Raw genomic sequence first — 19,711 nt, forward strand, 5'->3', positions numbered from 1 at the left:
CAGGGACTTTATTGCCGTCGTTTTTGCTGTAAATGTCATGCGCTTACACGGAGAGTGGGTATATTACCCTACTGATTTAAAGTGTATAATTACATGTTGGGAGAATGTGGTTTAAGTACATACAGCCCGGTATTTCCCCTTTAGTTGAGTTCGTAAGCAACTTTGAAAAGACCGCAATTTAAATCAGCTAGATGTGCTGTTTGGACGGGATATTCCAAGTGTAGCACATGTGCATGGGTGGTTTTTCATGACACAGTCACTGGTCAAGGAGGAGTGAACGTCAGCTATTTTGATGATTTAGTTTCTTCCAAAACAGTCTTATGAAGAGCTACAGCCAAAGCATCTAGAAACACTATCAGAAAGTGAGCACAACATTAGTTCAGACAGGTCATGGAGTTGAGCTTAGTTGTAATCCCAGCCTGTAGGACACGCTATTTAAGCTTCTTTAACGAGGGCATAGTTGCAGCAGTTGTGGAAGCTGACCATAAACCTCCTTCACCTCGGCTCCTTCTTTCATGCTGCATCTGAACTGATCAATCTCACATTGTGATCACTGGTGCCTGAACTGCTCTGGGTTCTGTTCATTTATCTAAATAAATAAAGCTTTTTCAGTGCAAAAATAGTTCCTAACACAGAGGTGGTGCCGGTACACCACTCGTGGCTCAAAAGAAACTTTTAATTCTTGAGGAATATACCTTCTGTTTGGAGCCTTCTTTCAAAGTGATCCAGTCCTCTCCATTAGAGCTGACATCCACTTTGTAGGACTTGACAAAGTAAACCCTCTGGGTCTCCTGGGAAATGGCGCCCTGGGTGCCGATGGCCGAGACGAACCGCAGGAACCCAAGGTCCACCTGAAAAGGGTGAAGAGAGGAGAGACAAGTTTACAGTGAGTTTGCCCATCACTTTACTTTCTCCTTTAGTGTTTCGCTGATTAGCCTGGGCAAAAAGTGCTACAATGTAAAGCTCTTTGCCTGATAACTTTTGTAAAGACGGCTTTCAGCGCACAGCCTATATTAATAATACACAAGACAAGTTGGAGAGTTAAAAATGAGTCCCCGCTATCCGATTCACCTCCGGTCATAGCCTCATCAGCAGCTACCTGGAATTTAATAAACAACAATAAAATGATATTCGCATTAATGAAGCAGAGACAGGACGACAACTTAATTTCCGGCGAAGGGAGGCGAGAGCTCATTGGATAGAAGTGAATAAAACAGGGTCTGCAATCACATCATCAGAACCGGTGAGCGGGAAAGAAAGATACAGACTGAATATCAAATGATGTGTCTTTAAAATATGCAGGGCTTTATAAAGTAATCATGAACTGCAGTACATTACTGCAGGCTATTATATTTTCACAAGGAGACAGCCAGAGGTAGCAGGGTCAGAGAGGTGGAGGAGTGAATGTCTGTGCGTCTGTGTGTACGTATATTTTGCTCAGTGCATGGGTACTGCACTCAGAGATGATGCTGGGCAGAGAGTGGGGCTGGTTTCCATCAGACCTGGAAAAGGGAGCGCAGTCTGTGTCTGCCAGCCATCATGCCTGTTTAAAACCACCACCATCACTGCCAGGAAAGACAGAATCCTCGTCCTTACATATATATATGTCCCCGCGGCTTCTGTGTCTGCGGCAGGAACGGCCTTCAAAACTTGCTTTGATCCCGTTGATTAGTTTACCAGCGGGATAAAGGTATAATTTTTCAGCCACCAGCAATAATAAATGAGCTCGCTCTGACCACTGCAGAGGCTCCTTGGACCTCACCTATCATCCCATCATCTACAGCAGAGGCAAAGAAAAAGAGTGGGTGTGGTGTTAACCTGCAAAACTTTCAAAGAATCCCAAGCCCTCGGTGTAAAAGTAGCGTGCTTAATTTTAACAAGCACTAACACCATCTTTTGACAGGCTGAGCTGACGGTAATGAGGAGTAATGGTATTGCGTGCGGACACCGTTTAAAAAACAAGAGAAATGCAAGAAGCTTGGGCGTTGGTGGAACAGATTTCCAAGATCACGGGGAAAGACGAAGCCTTTGATGTTGACGTGAGATGGGCTCGAGCCCCGACGGATGGCAACCAGACTCGAGCAGATTACTGCATCGACTCAGAGGAGATAGTCGGCTTGAGCATGTGCGACAACAGTCAAATCCTTTATGGGAGTGTGAGCAGACAAGACACTTTAGCGTGTGCATTTTTTAGGCAATCAGAGCCAGGGTTATCTTAGCAGGGCTCCAGCTCTGCTGAGACTAAAGCCACACAGAATCTACCTACTTTGCCTGCCAACATTATATACAGTAGTGTGCTTCCCTTAATGATTCAGAGCGAAGAGCAGGGAAGGAATATCTGCATGCCACAGAATGCTGGTCAATCCCGCTCCAGAAATATAAAGACATAAACAGATGGGAGAAATAAATGAGGTTCTACTCTGCTATTCTCTCACTCTCTCCTGGCCGCCCAAAGGATGTGGATGGATGAAGACTAACAAAAAAGACAGTCAAATACGGAGACAGAATACTTTTGTTCCTGTCTACAGGCTCAAGGGGCTTTTACAGTAAGTCCCCCTGATTTCTTTTGGTCTGCAAATAGAAACAAAATCAAATCCTGTCAGCTTCAGCCAGTTCCCGTTTAATAACACAGGAACTTACTTCCTGTCTGCTGGCTAAAACGGCTGCATGTGCCAGTAGTGGATGGAGGAAGCTGGGTCTGTGCTGGCGTTTAGTGCATTAGCCAAGGCAGGTCTTTAACATCTGCATGGCCAGTCTGACATATTTTCAGCCTGGACCAATAGCAAAGCAGTTTACTGTAAAGGCTTCACTGAAAATGCTCTAATAGGAAGACTTGGCCTTGGGGTTGTTTTCTCTGAATGGATCTCATTAAGTTTAATGGAGGAGAAGAGCCTCTGGGAACTAAATGAGTGGCGGGGCTAATTGGGAACATTCGTGGGTGCTCAGACTCAGACAATCTCAGGACATGTGCGTGCCAAAATATTTCTGATTAGTAGAGACGTTTTGTCGGTGGGTAAAAATGAGCGTTCGTGATTGTGCGATCTCGCTTCCCAGTTTTACATATTTTAATCACCTTACGCTCATTTGTTTTAAACTCCTACAAACTATCACGGTGGTGGGCATAACCAAATCGCTGTAATGCTGTAATGAAAGTAAGTCCAACAGTGGAATTGAGGTTAAAAAAAAAAGGGAAAGAGGAGAGGTGAAGGGCGAGGAGAAGGTTAGGAGGGGAGGGACAAGTGGCTGACAGCGATGCCTCGCAAGATGTGAGGGACACGAGCGCAGAGTCTCCCGCGAAGAAGTGCACAGACTAGATCAATTTCACAGACACAGCCTGATAACAGGGCCTGGGTAATGAGCAAAGCATGATTTATTAATGGCTGCTTGTTAGAAGCAGAAGAACGGTGCTGAGGCTGCGCTAACAGACCGGGGTTGCACGGGTCATGGAGAGAAGGCGGGCTGCCAGGGCGCTTGGATGCAAAGCAGAGTCCATCCTACGCTGCAGAGACCGCAGTGAAAACAAACAGGCCCAGATAATGATTACTAGTGGGACTCCTTTTAGCCCAGAGCACAGGACAGAACTTGCTGACCTATATACATAAACCGATAGCCAACATTTAGAAACTGAGTGCACAGCGGAGCTTGGGCAAATAGATCACTCACAGATGATAAGCCGTTTGTCATCTGCAGATGAAAGGCTGAGTCATGTCTAATGGGTGATGTAATGACTGCGAGGAAGGTGTGAATTATGACTCCTAATCGCAGGCCTAAAGGGAGGCTCTGTGTTTCCAGACTCTGCTGATCAAACAGAACGAAAGCTTGTATCTGCTGCGCATTTGCCATATTGTTATTCTTTCCCCCTGCATAAGTGTTTGGACTCGAGCCCATCTATAGATAAATGACAACACACATTCTGGGACATGCCGGTGCACAGTAACTCATATCTGGTGGGACACACAACCTGAGCCATAAACATGCCAGGCGGGGTAAGAAATCACCCACAATCTTTCCATAAAGCAGTGGCAGGCTGATATGTGGGCAAGGCTTCAGTATGTCCTTGTCTCCCACAAGTTTTTCCTGCTCCGGCGCAGTCCAGAATACGTGTGACTTTCTCTCTGAGTGTGCGTGCGCCTGAGATGTTTTCTCCCTTCCTGTTATGAGGCAAACTGATGAGTCAAAAGCCCTATGCCCCACAAATGGCAGTGCGCACAGCTCCGGTGGTTCCACAATGTAATGGAAGCAGAAAGGCAGAAAGAGAATCAGTCGTGGGCTCGGGCTTGTAACATCAGCCAGTTAAAGCCTGGTGTGAATGCAATCAGGCCGACACACTGAAATCAACAGAAGGTGTCTGGATGGTCTGATTTGATTACATCTGATTTGGTGTGTAAGTTTGTGGGTGTGGAAAATATTCACTTGTTTCACATTTTGTCATGTTACAGCCTTAAATTCAATTTCTCACCTCAAAATTCTACACACAATGCCTCATAATCACAAAGTGAAAAAAGTATTGGGAAATTCTTACAAAAAAGGTTAATTTAATCCATATAAGGAACAAGTGAAGCGCTGTGAAGACTTTTCGGATGCACTGCATGTGTTCAGACAGACGTTGTATTTCTGTATCTGTTTGCACAAGTGTGGCTTAGTTTGAAGTTTTCTAATTATACCTCATTGGCAGTAGGAGCTGTAGGCGTGATCATTAGGTGTATTGTCTCTGCATGACTCAGATGTGCAGCAAGGCCACATGATATGTATTTCGAGGCTAAAGCCTTGTCAGTTTTGTGTAGGTGTAGAAAGAAGACATGTGGTTTATAAGGCCTGGGAGGGAAGGAGGGGTGTGTGTGAGAGTTGGCGGGGGGGGGGGGGAGCTTTAAAGAAACAGCAAAGACTCAAAAGCTGTATCTCTCGCTGCTTGATTGGCTTATAATTGAGTTGCCAAGGAGTTGCATAGAGCAATCTGTACTCTGCGAGAAGAAGTACTTTTCTTTGAAATCCATTTCTCTGCTTGCCCAACAGAGGGGGGGGGGGATAGCTTCCTATCTGTGTGGGCTGCTGACTGAATAACCAAGGCCTCTAGGGAACAAGTTTATTCGTTTTCCCTCACCAAAAAACAACAACAAGAGAAATGCCCAGGGTGAGAGAGAAAGGAGAGCTCCTCTGAGTTCCAAAGTCAACGAGCAGCTGGTAGACACAGTTAGAGGCCCCGGTCCAGGAAACAACCCCTGGACATGCTTTATGGATCTCAAAGGGTAGTATAGTCAGAAGTGATGAAGCAGGCGGAGAGTCTCGAGTCACTTTCTTTTTTTTTGCATACAAAATCTGATTACAATCTTCTTTGTATGCTAATGAGAGGAGGCTGACATTTCGGTGAAGCTGACATTCGCAAAGATACCTCGCCACGAAGCTAAAGAGGCACGCTTCCATTCCCAGATGCAGTATTTCTAAACCAGCTTTTGGCAATCTCTTCACTAATTTCTTCCGCAGTCACTTTTGGTGTAGCAGGAGCTTTGTAGGAATAGCTCAATTACCTGGAAACTGTAATTAATTTGTTCTTTCATGAAAATTGTATTACTCAAATGCTCTGGGACCTATGAGCTCCTCTCACGACCTTCCATTTATCACAGTGTTCACCTGACAGGATTACAGTTTATTTTTAGCACCACGGCACCTCTTTGGTGGCACTGAATTATGCAGGTCTTCCCATGCGCTGATCATCTGTTTTCTTGACAAAGAGGGATGTACAGGCTGGATGACAGCAATAGTTAAGTTAAAGGTTGCCTGGTTTGTCACGCGTGAGGTGGGGGTGAGCTTAAACATATGCACTGTTGTGTGATTGGAGAGGGAGGATAACAGTCTGGCTTCAAGTTTTTCCTTTGTGAATCATCATTATAACACTAACTCCAGGGTCATTCCCAGCCATGCCACACGCATGACTAACGTGCTGAGTAATGATTATGAAACCCAGAAACAGTGATAGGGATGGGAAGGAGGGCAGACCTGAAGGTATGTCACGTCTGGAAGTGGCTGCATGATCTGATCTCAGGATACGCAGCTGCACGTGATCGCTTGGAGATGATGACCGGCTACGGGACTTGAAGCTGATTATGGTTGAGCTGAGGTTTTGTCTCAGAGTACTTATGCAGCACTGTTTCATTTAATTACATCATGCTATCCCTCATGTTTCGATTTCTAGTCTGACTTTTGGGCCGCTCCAGTCGAGTGTGGGTCTCTATTCTCTCATTGATTTTCCAATTGAGCGCAAGGCCTAGAAGGAGCGAGGCACAGACAGCATCCATTGTTTCCATTTGTAAGGCACGATGATGATCTCACCAGCAGCTGCATGCCAGCCTCCGCTCCTCGGCTCTCACTAGACTTCATCAACTGAGAATCTGCTGTTAATTACTAGTCCATATTCTAATTACTTATCACTCGGTATGGGAAGTAAGCCCAAACAGAGGCTGAGGTAAAGAAGCAGACAATAGCAATGAAGGAGACATTTTCACAAATCATTGATCTAGGGTTTAGAGAACATTTTTAGATGATGGAAAATAGGGTGTGTCAGATCCAAGCTGCAACCCAGAAGGCTAAAAAAAAAAAGCCAACGCCACAGTATCTAGCTAAAACTAACAATATAGACATTATGACATCATGCAGTGGTTTCTGGACTCCTCATTTTCAAGTGTTAGCTTTTTTGCAGGTGACATATTGGCCTTACCAAACCAGAAATAGCAACATTTGGATAAGCGAGTAGATTAATAAGTTATCAGCTAAAGCTAGCATCCACAGTTTGCACATCTGCCCATCAGCGCAAATTAACAAATGAGTAAGACACAAGAATTTGACTCACTAAAACTGACGCACGAACCTCTTGGATGGTCTGCACTACACAGCTGACCAGCTGTTGGTTATGGCTCCCCGTGTTAACATACCCGTCAGGTAAAGATAAGCCTGAATGCTTTTTGGGGTATTGGTGATTTTTGGAGCATTTTCTATAAAATTAACAAGCTCAACTCTTAGGGAGGGAAAGTATAGTATTGTAACTTAGCACTTATTAGTGGGAAATTATGTCTGTGTCATACACACATGATGTCTATGAAATCTTTTTCTTACTAGCATTAGCATATATGGTTAGTTCTGGCTGTAAAAGAAAATAAACAAACGAACTAGAAGCAGTTGACCATAATGCTAACTTGAGGCTTCAAAGTGAGACTTTACAATCTAATCTGACATAACCATGCCTTTGTCCATTTATTATATAAAGCCTGTGGGCAGACCACATGGATTTAGCGTTCATTCTTATCTGATTGGTGGAAGGAATTGCACCATTATCAAGGCTCTCTGCAAGTGTTTGATTGGTGAAGGTTTATCCGGCCTCAGATTCAAAGCACAGTTTGCTGTATGGCTTTGCCTGGGCAAATACACTCAGGAAGGGCTGTGCCCACCCGTGTTTCAAATTGCAACTTAAACCTGTGACAATATCCCCCGCAAACGGTTGACTTTACCATGAGATTAATATTGCATGTGGGAGATAAAGAGGCATATTGTGTCAACAAACACCGATATGCTTCTGAACCTTTGATGTCTGCAACAAAGGTGAGATTAAAGCACGCATGACAAGAGTAAAGGGACTCATTATCTCCATTTATGATTAAACAATTTAGCTTATCAGAGACACATAAAAAATACATAAATACTGACAAAGTAGTCAGGGATAATGCATCCTGACAAGAAGATTGAAGATAATGGCAGGATCCGTTCCAGCTAAATTATAGATATGGAGACAAGCTCAAGCTCATGAGCATAAAAAAATAAAAGCCCCGGCTGTATGGGATAGCGTGTACTGTATATTGCCATTATGAGATGCTCAATAAAGAGGCTTTCAGGTATTGACAGTTGGGTTCTCTCCAAGACAGTCTAAATTATTCATGTTGTGTGTATGTGCAATCAATGGCAGCCGTCTCACAGAGATTCAGTCTTGGAGTGTCTTTTATTGAGTCCTTCAGATGCTTTACTGACTCTTGGTGGCCATCAGATCCTTCCTCTGACATCCTTGACAAAGCCATTGTACACTATGTGAGCTTCTCAGCAATTTCCCTAATCACGCTCCCCGAGGAACCATTACACCAATCCATAGACTATACCTCCCCTTCAGAGTTAAATGTGTTGTACAGATGCGGATATTTCCTCACCGGTGCTGTGTGAAAACTTGTGGTGTATCCTCATTTATTATTTTTTTTAATACCTCAACCTGCTCCAGAGAACCCCACTGCTAAGCATCTGAAAAAGACGCACGTCGTGCAGCAGGGTAATTCGTACAAATCTCTTTCTACCTTGATGTAGATTTGTAAGCCTAAAATTTTCAAGAAGAGGGAGGGGAAAAGAGTGGCGCGACAAGGAAGAGATCTCAAGCATGAAAAAAGAAAGACCTGTTTTGAGGGATTATTGTTGCTTTCTTTCCTCCCTCTTCCGTCCCCTGTAAACCTCCTCAAAGGACATCTGTCCATCTCCGTGTAGACCAAAGGGGCTGATTAATGACCTGGCTAACCCAGCACTCAGTGCTGTACCCACCACACCAATCTAATTACCCAGCGGAGAGCGCACAGACTCCAGCATCTCGCCCTCCTCCTTTCCATGTATCAGAATGAGGCAGTATTAAAATGGATGACAAATCTGGATTATGTTCGGCAAAGAAGAGGCAAAGCAGAGCAAAAGAAAATGCCCAGGAATCAAAGGCCGGGCTGTCATGAATAATAAAACTGTCTGCCTCAAACTGCAGTCAGGGGATGATAATGAAATAAATAATGAATTGATTACTATGCATCTGACTGCGCACTGAGATGATTTGTACATGCCGCGAGGGGGGACTGAGCTTGTTGCAACACCACGGACAGGCTTAATGAAAGAGGAATGAAGAATTCTAGTCTTTTAATACCACTTGTGATAATTGGACTTCTGCTCGGAGCGCTCGGCACAAGTACATCCTCGGAAAAAAAAACAAAACATAAATTACGTGGCAAGCGCAGACTTGGCTCTTTCACAGAGTCTGAAATTAGACAAGTCTCATTCTGTGTTTTCATCTGATTAGTATTGGGAAATCAGCATGCTCATTAGACCACATCCCTCCTTTTAAAAATGCAGATTTTACTGCCAAATCAAATCCTCAATATGATCAATACTAAAACGGGGGGAGGCTGGAGTGGCAAGAAATCATTGTGATAACTCACAACATGACATGGAGGAGAACCAGAGCGGCGCAGCCTTCAAGTCTAAGCTGTTACACTTATCAGGCTGTGAACAATGGACTTTCCTTTTAGAAAGACAAATGCTGTAATGCAACAGACCATCCAACCGCTGGAGGAAGTGGTAAAGGAGCCCGTGCCTTGTTCCACTCTGACACATGCTGAGTTCCTCTGCAGGACAATATGGACCCTGCCAGACACTCCCACTCATCCACAAACTCAAGTATGAACGCACGGACACACACAAGCATGAGAGAGTGCGCGTAAACCGGCGCACGTACACACACTGATTAAATTAGTCTGAAGGAGCAACAGGGGCCCCCAGGACAATATTTTCATTGCAATAATAAAGGAAAAGCTTGCTTATGGCCCTCCCCAAGCAAATATTTGGCTTTGGGTCAGCTCTATTATTCATCCCCCGAGGAATATGCCGGAGCCAAAGTTTTCAGCAGTGAAGCAAAGACTGTAGAAAAGAGTCGAAAAAGACAAACAGTCTGGGCATTTACGAGGCCTGGAGGCTTTCGGTTAATAAATCAAACAAGCTTCGAATGCATCTAGGTAGTGCCTCAGTGGATATGTCACTGGAGGGGGGGGGTTGTGCTGTGAGTGGACTTGGAATATGTGACTTATCCCAGTCTAGGGATGGAAGAACTAAATCCTTAATCTTCCCACATAAAGTTCCCTTGGTGGGTGATGATCGTTTTGTGCAGATAAGCTGACAGTCAGAAAAAAATATGACGGAGCCTGTTTGTGTGTTTGAGAGTGTCTGTGTGTGTGTGAAGCCAGGCAGGACGCCTGGAATAAATCCCAGCATCCCCCAGAGGCCGTCTCTGTTATCACGGAGAAGGAAAAGTTATCAGATAGGACAAGAAGACAGAGGGAGGGAGAGAGAGATAGGCAGGTAGGTAGACAGTGATAGAGAGAGTGGACTTGCAATTTTTGTAAGGCGTGAACTTAACCACCCCAGAGGTCCATCAGGACAGCTGACATTCATCATCGGAACTGTTGGGTGTTATGGAGAAGCTGCACCTCCAGAGGCCGAAGAACAAACACGGAGCACACCGACTGTGCTCGAGCAGGCAGCGGTCGCGTCAAATACACAACACACCCTCAGACTGTGACGCACTTCCAGAAAGACAGACCACAGACAGCTGGAGAATTGTTCCACGCTGCCTTTTGATTTAACTTCCTGTTAAAAATTTAATTGTTATCCATGATGTGCTGTTATCTTCCTGTCAGTCGCATTGGTTACCTGTATCCACTCTTTGTTGGAATCCTCTGCTGGTGTCCATGCATTTTCATAGTAGTTGAGTCTGGAGCGCTCTGGGGACCAGCTAGGATTGTACTGGGATGAAACCATGATCTGATCTGACGTTATCTCTCCCGATTCCATGCCTAAAGGGTCGCTACAGTCAAAGTCTGCAAAGGGAAAATGTAAACAATGTTTATTTCTGAGTCAAGATGCGACACAGCAATGTCTTTTCAGTGCCCCCCCACCCCCGCTACAGAATCAGAGCTTATCTCAAAGGAGGAGGCCACCGCACGACAGCCACTCAGCACTGCCGGCCGGGAAAGAGGAGCACATCAGCAGTGCCTCGGTAAATCCTTCCCGCGTCTCTCCCTCTACTTTTTAATGGAAGCAGGATGGAAGCGTTCCGCATTAAGACATAGAAATGTCCTCATAAAACATTCAGTGTAGGCTGGTATTACGCGTTAGAGTGACTTTCCCTCCAGTAATTTTTTTTTCCACTGACTGGATCAGTTTCCCTTCACTTCCCTGTGGGCAGTTTATCTTTTTTTTTTTAACCTTTCTCCCCATTTTCTCCCTTATTTGGTCTCTTGTGGGAGTTTAGGTGTGTTTAGTGTCTGTATTTGGGGACCATACATCACACTCAGTGGTCAGCCCCATGGGAGGAGGTGCTTCACTTGTTAGTGTTAACTCTGGGAAGCTGATTTGTGGTATCCGGGGCTCCGTAAACAACTCTGCTGGGTCAGATTGGGGTCAGCCCCTCTAACCTCAGTTGGCTGGACATACTGACCCTGCTGTAGAGCGACGAAGAAAATGACCTTTTGATCCGGGCAGTTTTTCATTAAGTTCACCACAACAACACAGAGGTATGCGAAGGCACACTTTCAGCCACTCATGTAAGCAGCTCTTGTTTATTTACTTCCTTTTTTTCCCCCAATGGGGAAATTGGTCATAAAGCAAACTGGCAATCCTTCAAGTAGCATGTTAGCATAAATGTAAAAGCTTATGACCAAAAAAATACAGTCATTTGCTTATATGCAGACACACATGCACAGATTCAGAGGGCTCAGGATGGAGAGTAGTGTGGAACTGCTGTGTGGCTGCTGCCTAAAAGCTAACACAGATGGTCTCCCCATCTGCTGGCCTGCTCACGCGCCTCAGTCAGTGGGTCAGCGTGCATCCTTGTGCTTTACAGTGTCGACGTGTGGCTGTATACGCATGTGTTTGTGCACAAAGGTATGCCGGAGTCTCCGTGTGAGGCCGAGAAAACTGTCTCGCACCTCCCCACATTCATTGTCGCCTTTCTTTGAGAAGACAGCCCGTTCTTGCCAGACTTTTGTACTCGGACCTACGTCACCTAGAATACAGACCGCGATCAACAAAAATATACAAGGAGGTTGTCTGTTTGCTTTCAAAGGTGGTATCTGATCACGTGGATTAGCGACCAAAGCGGGGTTTGATAGCTGAGGAAAATGGCGACAGTTGATAGAGGGGATGAGTGCATGAGAAAGAACAAAAGACAAGGCCTCTTTTCAGCGCTTTATCGCCTCTCATCAGTAGCTTTCAGCTGGAGCGTACCCATCCCCTCGCCACGGAGAAGCGAGAAAATCCACCGTGTATTATGCATAAGGGGATTATGAATGATTCAAGCAGTACAAGCCTGGAAAAGCAAAAACAGGGTCTGGAGATTTTTATTTTCATCTCGGATTTGTTTGAGTTGGTGATGTAAGCCCAAGCAACTGACTTCTAAATGAAGGTGTGTGCTGATCACAGGTCAGATATTTCACTGGGCCTCTTAAGGGCGAATGTGAAAAGCTGCTCCGCGTAATCTGATCTTGGACACGTGATTAAAATAGCCCGAGTGACTCGGAGTAAACTAAAGAGAAGTGACATAAACAGTCACAGCTCTTCTCGTTGCTGCGAGGTGGCCTTGTTTTCATTTGCAGCATGTGTACAACAGCAAAGTGTGCCTTCCCCTTTGGGTGAGATAAAACGCTCTTTGGAGATGATTAGTAGATTGGCTGGATTTCATCCATCTCTGCTGCTATTCAAAGACCAAATGTGTGGGTGTGGGTATGTGTGTATGGGGTGGTCTAGCCTCTGGACAGATTTATGACTCCTACCAGGACTTTTCCTCCTTGATGAAATGTTTAGATGGAAAGTTTTGCAAAACGGGGTCAGGGGGTCAGGCGCCGTGACAGGGACACTGAATGTGAAAGCCCCAGGGATGTGTGTAAGTGTGCGTCCAGGGTTGTTACTGGTGAGGAAGCCGTCTTTTGGAGCCCGTCTGGGCTCATGGTGTATAAATGTAAGCCTTGTAAACCACAGGAGGCAGACTTGTAACCAGTAACACATTCCCCAAATGAAGAGGCAGGAGGTGTTTATTTAATAACTCTTATGAGTTCTGCTTAACAAGTGGGAACTTGTCACAACAGGACCCACTGAAAGTAGCAGACAACATCTGCTTCTTTGTGTAATATTCTCCGGCTGGTTACATTCCTGCCCTCTAATTCTTTTACAGCTAGTAACTTTTAAAGTTTTCTTTCACTAAACAAATTTACATTTCTGCCTCAGTCATCCCACTTGTGTACCAATGTTCTTTGTCTACCTGTGATTCATCCTCCCTGACATCCCCATCTGTCTGATTTTAAGTGCTTTTTTCTGGGGGGGTTTTGGAGTGTATGCCAGCTCACCCTCTGGAACAGTTCTTTCGATGACGGTGAAGTTGGCAGAGAAGCCTTCCTTTGCAATGGCGCTGTCGGTGTTGATTGTCAGGGCCAGGATGCCTGTGTAAGAGATGATCCTGCCCGGGGTGTTCTGCCCGCAGTACCTTCCGACGTGTGGGCCAACTGGAGAGAGAAAAAGAGGGAATAAGTGCAAACATATAATATGTTCCTCGAGTTAGACTTGGGTGAAGGTCACACATGGCTTTTAACTAGCCCCTCACCCCCACCGTGGAGGTGTGAAACCTGGTGTGTCAATCGACCTAATAAAGAAGAGCGAGAAAACACTCTGTTTGTTCGTTTGCCTGCCACAGGGAAAAAAAAAAAAAAGCAAGCGCAACCTGTGGCGGGGGGGGGGGGGGTCATGGTCTCTATTTGCTGGCTGTAAATACCACAGACCTCCTGTACCCACAATTGTTTTCTTAGACCTGAGGCAGACACAGCCGTGGCCCAGCGAGGCCAAACAAGTAAAGACTGAACCGAGACAATGGGGAAGCATTAAAAGTCGGAAAGCAATAAAAGTGGGAGAGCGATGTGTTCGGCCGGGCAGACTGAGCAGAATGGGAAAACAGGACAGATGAAAGGTTGGAGGTGGAGAAATGCAGGGAGAGTGAGAACGATGGGGGTGATGAGGGAGGGAGAGAGAGAGGGTGAGCGCGGGAGCACAATGACCTTGCCCTGCGTCTCTGATGTGTGCTGTGATCCGTGCGCACTGGTGAGTGTGCGTTCCTGTTGGGGGAGCTGGAGCTTATCTGTGATTAGTAATGCTGTGATCAGCAGCGAGTGACAGTCCTGCCTCCCCGTGGCCTCCTGTCATCCAAAACATGCCACTTCCAGCCCGGCTCCTACATGAAAGGCAAAGGCCAGACTGCTGGGGCTCGGGGGCGGGGGGGCGGGAGCAATGTGACGGCTCAAATTAATCTTCACAGACCAGGTGCCTGGTGAACAAATGTGCGACTCTACTGTATGTTTGCTTTTGAACCTGAGCTGAAAAAACATCACCTGGATTATCTGCATGAGTCCCCAGCACTATGATATTTTCAAGAACTTTGCTGCCTTTTCTCCAGCCTTTCCCAGGGAAATGGCTCGCTGAGGTTCCACGACACACTGTCGAGCGAGGTGCACTTTAAGAACAGGGGTAAGGGGTAGCACAGATCCTCCCCCCCTGCTGCTTCACGAAGACCTGCGCCTGCCCAAACGTCTCCCACCTCTGCCTCCAGTCTTCCGTGCTAATGCATAATTATCGATCCTGCACGCACCACAGGAACCACCTGGCAGAAGCCGACATGCTGCTTTCCTCCCCTGCCTTATTTTTATACAGGACTGTGGATCACACGCGGCAACACTTGAGTGACTTGACGCTACATCAGTTCAAAATGGCATTTTCCAGTTCCTGCTCTCATCAAAGCTTCCTGTGTGCAATGATGAACTGAGACAGATCTGAATCTTAATCATCAAGCAGAAACGTTACTTTTTCTAGACCCCCAGTGTCTTCTGTAAAAATATGTATTAAAAGGTGCTAATAATGTGACATATTCTCAGCTCCCAGAGTCTTTGAGAATCGACTTAATCAACACCAGTCTTGAAAATTAGACATGCGTCACCTCTGGCAGGGAGGAGGGGTTGCACAAATGAGTTGTGGAAATATTTTGTGGAATCAAAGGTCAGCTTGGCAAAAGTTAACATCTACAGACACAGGGGCTCAAAGAAAACTGAGCTTTAAGTAAACTTACTTGAAAAGGCGCCGCGATTTGCGCTTCAACCTTATCACCTCCGACGTGAAAGCAGAGAATACTGATGTGCACTGTGCTGAACGCAACAAGATAAAATTCTTTCAATTTTCTGCCACTGATGGCTAAGAGAAGCTTTCATCTTGTCTGCACCCTGTGTTGGAATAGCCAGGAGAAAAACTGAAAACTTCAAGAGGTGATTTCGCTTGCCGAGTTCAAAGCATCATCCCAGAGCAATGGAAGCCTTGCTTTGAACGCTGCTTGCTTGCTCTCGCTCCGTCGCTCACCTGCTGATTTATTTATTTATTTATTTTTAGATAGATGGATTTTAGAACGCCATTTTATGGGGGAATATTTTGATTGTGTGCCTGGATCCACGTGAACGTTGTGGCCTGTGTTAAACCAAGAGCAGCAGACGTCCCACGGAGTGCTGTTTGAGTCTAATAAGCACTTCTGGTGAGAAACACAAAGAATCCTGCAAAGGAAATTCTTTTTGGAGCAATTTCCTGCAAGATCAGACTGTGTTCTCCACATGTCAGCATCCTGAAAAACATCAACTTAAACATTACAGCCTAGATTGGACATTGAACTCCCAAATGTACAGGCACCAGGCATACGGTCTGTGACTGAAAAAGGAAGTATGGGAGGATTGTGACAGGAAGTGTTCGGCATTTGGCAAAGACAAAGCGTTCTGTTAGACCACTTCCAAGTATGGTTAAGGTAGTTAGCCTTCTTGCCCAAAGAATGTCATCTTATTGTTTAAATTTGCTCCTTTCCTTTTGGAAAAACAGTGAGCAGCGAAGCTGAAACTTATCACTCCACTCACCCGCATTCTCACGCTCCCACCACAGGTTAACAGGTTTTCTAAATAGTGCGATAACACATATTTTCCCATGTTTGTTATGCTGGTGTTGACACAGCTAACTTCTACACTTGGTTGGACATTAGATCTCTGACTTTCAAATACCAGAGTTTTTTGTAGTTTTAGAAACAACAAAACGACTTAGTAATAACAGAAAAAATGTATTATAACAGAGGAGCTCAAACTGTAGCTTAATTAGAAAGGAGTCATAAAGTATACATGAGTTCAAAAGTAGCAGCTCCACAGCAGTGTCTACACAGATCAAGCACAGCATTACAAGCACCGACAGGTGAAGTGAATAACAATGATTATCTCTTCATCAATGCACCTGTTAGTGGGTGGGATACATTAGGGAGCAAGTGGACATTTTGTCCTCACAGTTGATGTGTTAGGAGCAGCAAAAATGGGCAAGGGTAAGGATTTGAGTGAGTTTGATCAGTTGCGTGTGTGGCGCACAAGGATGCACTATAGAAAGAAGGCAACCCTGCAAAGGCAGTGTGATGCTTGGAGCAATGTTCTGCTGGGAAACCTTGGTTCCTGCCATGCATGTGGACATCACTACCTACGCATGGAAATGGCACTCCCTTTTTCAGCAGGAGAATACGCTCTGCCTCAAAGCAAAAATGGTTCAGGAATAGTTTGAGGTTCACAGTCAGTTTGAGTTTGTCTGACTTGGCCTCCAAATTCTGCAGATCTCAATCCAATCAAGCATCTGTGGGATCTGCTGGACATAAAAGTCAGATCCAATGAGGCCCCACCTCACAACTTACAGGTCTTAAAGGATCTGTTGCTAACATCTTGGTGCAGATACCACAGCACACCTTCAGGGATCTAGTGGAGCCCATGCCTCCATGGGTCAGGGCTGTTTTGGTAACAAAAGGAGGACCAACACAATATTAGGCAGGTGGCCATAATGTTATGCCTGATCTGTGTATATTAAGTGATCCAACGCTGCCCAGCAGGTAGCAGTGGTGCCCTAAATTGTTAAATGATGCATTGCTGCAATGCCTCACACTTTAACATTAAATTGCATTCAATTCTTTGTTCTTCCCATTCACTCACCTCCAGGGAACCCATCCCAGATCTCCAGCCGGTCATAGCGGCAGAACACACCAGTAGGGGGTGTTGGGTCGGGCTCCAGCTCAAAGCTCTCGAACTCCAAGATGATTTCCGACATTTTCGGGGCAAAGATCATGAAAGTGCAGTCCAGGTTGTTGGGGTATTTCTCGGGGAACCCAGGTGACTTAATGATGCCGCTGTTGGAGGTGAAGTTCCTGGAGCATTCTGGACCTGCAGGAAGGACGACAGGAAGAAGTGAGATGAGAAGTGAGAAGATGAATGGGGGACAAAGGAAGACATTTGAATGACTATTGCTTAAGTGAGTTGCTTAGGTGTTAAAGTAAGTTTTAGAAGCTCAGCCTTCCAGCTGCCCTACTGAGGGGAGGACAGTTTACGGCCCATAGGTGCAAGACCACCTCAGTAGTTCTTGTTTTCACATCTGGATCTCTACATCTGGATGTTCAAAAGCTCCGAGCTTTTGAGCATCACACTCCATCACTGTCTGTATGTGTGTTAAAACTGGAGGAACATCTGGGCTGAAAGTGTAAACATTAGTGAAAGGCCTCAATCACCAGAATCGGGGGAATGATGAATAAAGAGCTTGATTTGTTCCTCACACACACACACACACACACACACACACACACACACACACACACACACACACACACACACACACACACACACACACACACATTTACACACAAGCCCTCATCAGGACATGTCTGCGAAACATATGAGAGGTGCTCGAGCAAAATTACAGCGTCAGTGATGGAAAGCAAAGTGAACGACTGCGCATTCATCAACACGCACGCACGCACACCTAAACACACAGTTTTACAGCAGGAAAAGTCAAAATATTTATGCACAGCTCCCCGGAGAGCTACCTTTCAGCTGATGAGGAGTATTAACGCATTTCCCATGGCAGACACTTCTCACAAGCACAAAATTATGATTTAAGAATGATTGACATGTGATTCAAAAAAAAAAAAAACAGACTAGCAGCTGCTTAAAAATGTTTAAATGTATGTGACAGACATTAGGATACGTTCACTATGCAGACTCAAGCATCAGTCCCAAGTGTTAAAAAGCGCCTGTTTTATACAAACATATACACAGAGATAGAAAATCTGAAAAAAAAAACAGAATTACTGTCGTTCGGGGCAATTATTTTGAGCCATTAGTTGTAGAAATGTACCCAGGATAACATCATTTTCATGCCTGTCTGGCAGCTGGCGTGATGGGTGCAGGTGGGGCCAATCGAAACCAAAATTGCAGGGAGTTATCGTTAGGCAGAGCCACCGTGCCGCAGTCACTGCAGCTTAAATGAATGTGGCAAACAGCTTTTTTTCCATCGCCACTCAAGCATCTCGCTGGGCCCCTAATTGAAGACCATCAACCCCACTTGAGCCTGTCCACCGGTGCTTTGAGTGAAGGGACGGAGAGCCACGTTGATTTTCTCCCCTCGTCCCAAGCTGAAAGCCACAGCGAGCCGGCGCTTCGACTCCAAAAAGAGTTGACATTTAGTGCGGCGGCTAAAGTGTGGCTTTCGCGAACAGTGGGCGACATTAATTTCTCAGCTTCCCCCTTCGTATTTACCCCGGGAGAAAACGGATTGATTTTTGTTCAGGGAGAGTGCTCCCCGGGATGAGAGGGTTGCTGGATGCTGGAGATATGCACTTTGCCACATTTGATATTAATGTCACGCAGTTCTGGGGGTGGGGGGGGGTGGGGTAAAACCATAGATGCAAGCCAGTTCTTTCTGTGGTGAGTGTTCTAGACAGCTGTAGCATCCAGAGTGCTATTCAGGTCAATGTGTTGAATTTCATGTGGATATTGGCTCCGAGCTCCACTCTCCATCCATTTCATCAGCTTCTACTGTGACCCTTATCTCAGCTCAGCAGTTGACCAGAACAGATTTAAAGTTTGGAAATGGTCCACGCTGAAAACCTGTCGAAATCCAAGCAGTAGGCTGGCAGTCAAAGAGCACAGTACCACCACAAATTTTTGTTAGTAAAACTACAGCTCTTACAGTATCGTTTCTACTGGTTTCTGATTATCTCGGCTAAACACTGGTAGTTACCAAGGTCCCCACACCAGACTTCTCCTCTGAATGCTAAAAGGCATTAACCAGACTGTCCCCAACTGAACCAACCTCACCGTCAACATTTCTGTTGCTATGTTCTTTCTGAACTGTCATAACTGAGGCGAAAGCAAGGACAAACCTTCTTATACTGTCAGCTTTTTTGTTCCTGGCTGTATGCAACTCCCTCCAAATGAAAAAAGAGGAGCGAGAGAGACAGAGCACTCTGGTTGCTCCCACCGGTGAGATAATCATCCAACAGATCTCTTTTATCTGCCGTCTCCACATGGGAGGGCTTCTGTCCCCAGCTCCTCTCACTACGCCCAGGATGTTTTGTGCTGATGCGAGCGAGAGGCAAACAGAAAAGCAGTCACGCTTTCCTGTCGCATCGCCCCTACATGCGCTGCGTGTGTCTTGACAAGGAGCTTCAGGAGACAAATATATCCAGCTGTCAACCAAAGGCTAACACCCTGCCCCTCAGTTACTCCATGTCTCTCCCTGTGCTGTTTTACCGCTGCAGTTGTGGGAGTCTCTCCTCGTAGATTTCTTAAAAACGGGAAAGGTTAAAAAACAGGTTTGTAAACATGAAAAAGTGTGACTGAGCAAGCACGCGCAAACTGCAGCTTTTAAACTTAAAGCAGAAGGACGGGACAAAGAAAGGAAGAAGCAACCTTGAGCGCACAGCATTTAGTGGCAGCCTCCAACCAGACACTCCACTGTTTACCGCTGGCAGTAATGACTTCTGTTAACTCTCATTTATATGGAGTCC

General features: G+C 45.6%; 1 protein-coding gene across 2 annotated transcripts in view; it reads right to left on the reverse strand.

The window, feature by feature from the left end:
• Window positions 1-19,711, reverse strand: part of nrp1a (neuropilin 1a) — a 62,609-nt gene that overhangs the window by 16,884 nt on the left and 26,014 nt on the right. For both annotated transcript variants that reach the window (XM_084938840.1, XM_084938839.1), the window contains exons 5-8: window positions 16,863-17,090; window positions 13,179-13,334; window positions 10,489-10,655; window positions 696-851 (exon numbers count right to left, since the gene is read on the reverse strand). In XM_084938840.1, the coding sequence (XP_084794966.1) occupies window positions 696-851; window positions 10,489-10,655; window positions 13,179-13,334; window positions 16,863-17,090 (707 nt within the window). The remainder of the gene's footprint in view (window positions 1-695; window positions 852-10,488; window positions 10,656-13,178; window positions 13,335-16,862; window positions 17,091-19,711) is intronic.

Source organism: Perissodus microlepis, chromosome 9 (genome assembly GCF_051167445.1).
Source record: "Perissodus microlepis isolate ML-2025 ecotype Zambia chromosome 9, ASM5116744v1, whole genome shotgun sequence".
Lineage (NCBI taxonomy): Eukaryota > Metazoa > Chordata > Actinopteri > Cichliformes > Cichlidae > Perissodus > Perissodus microlepis.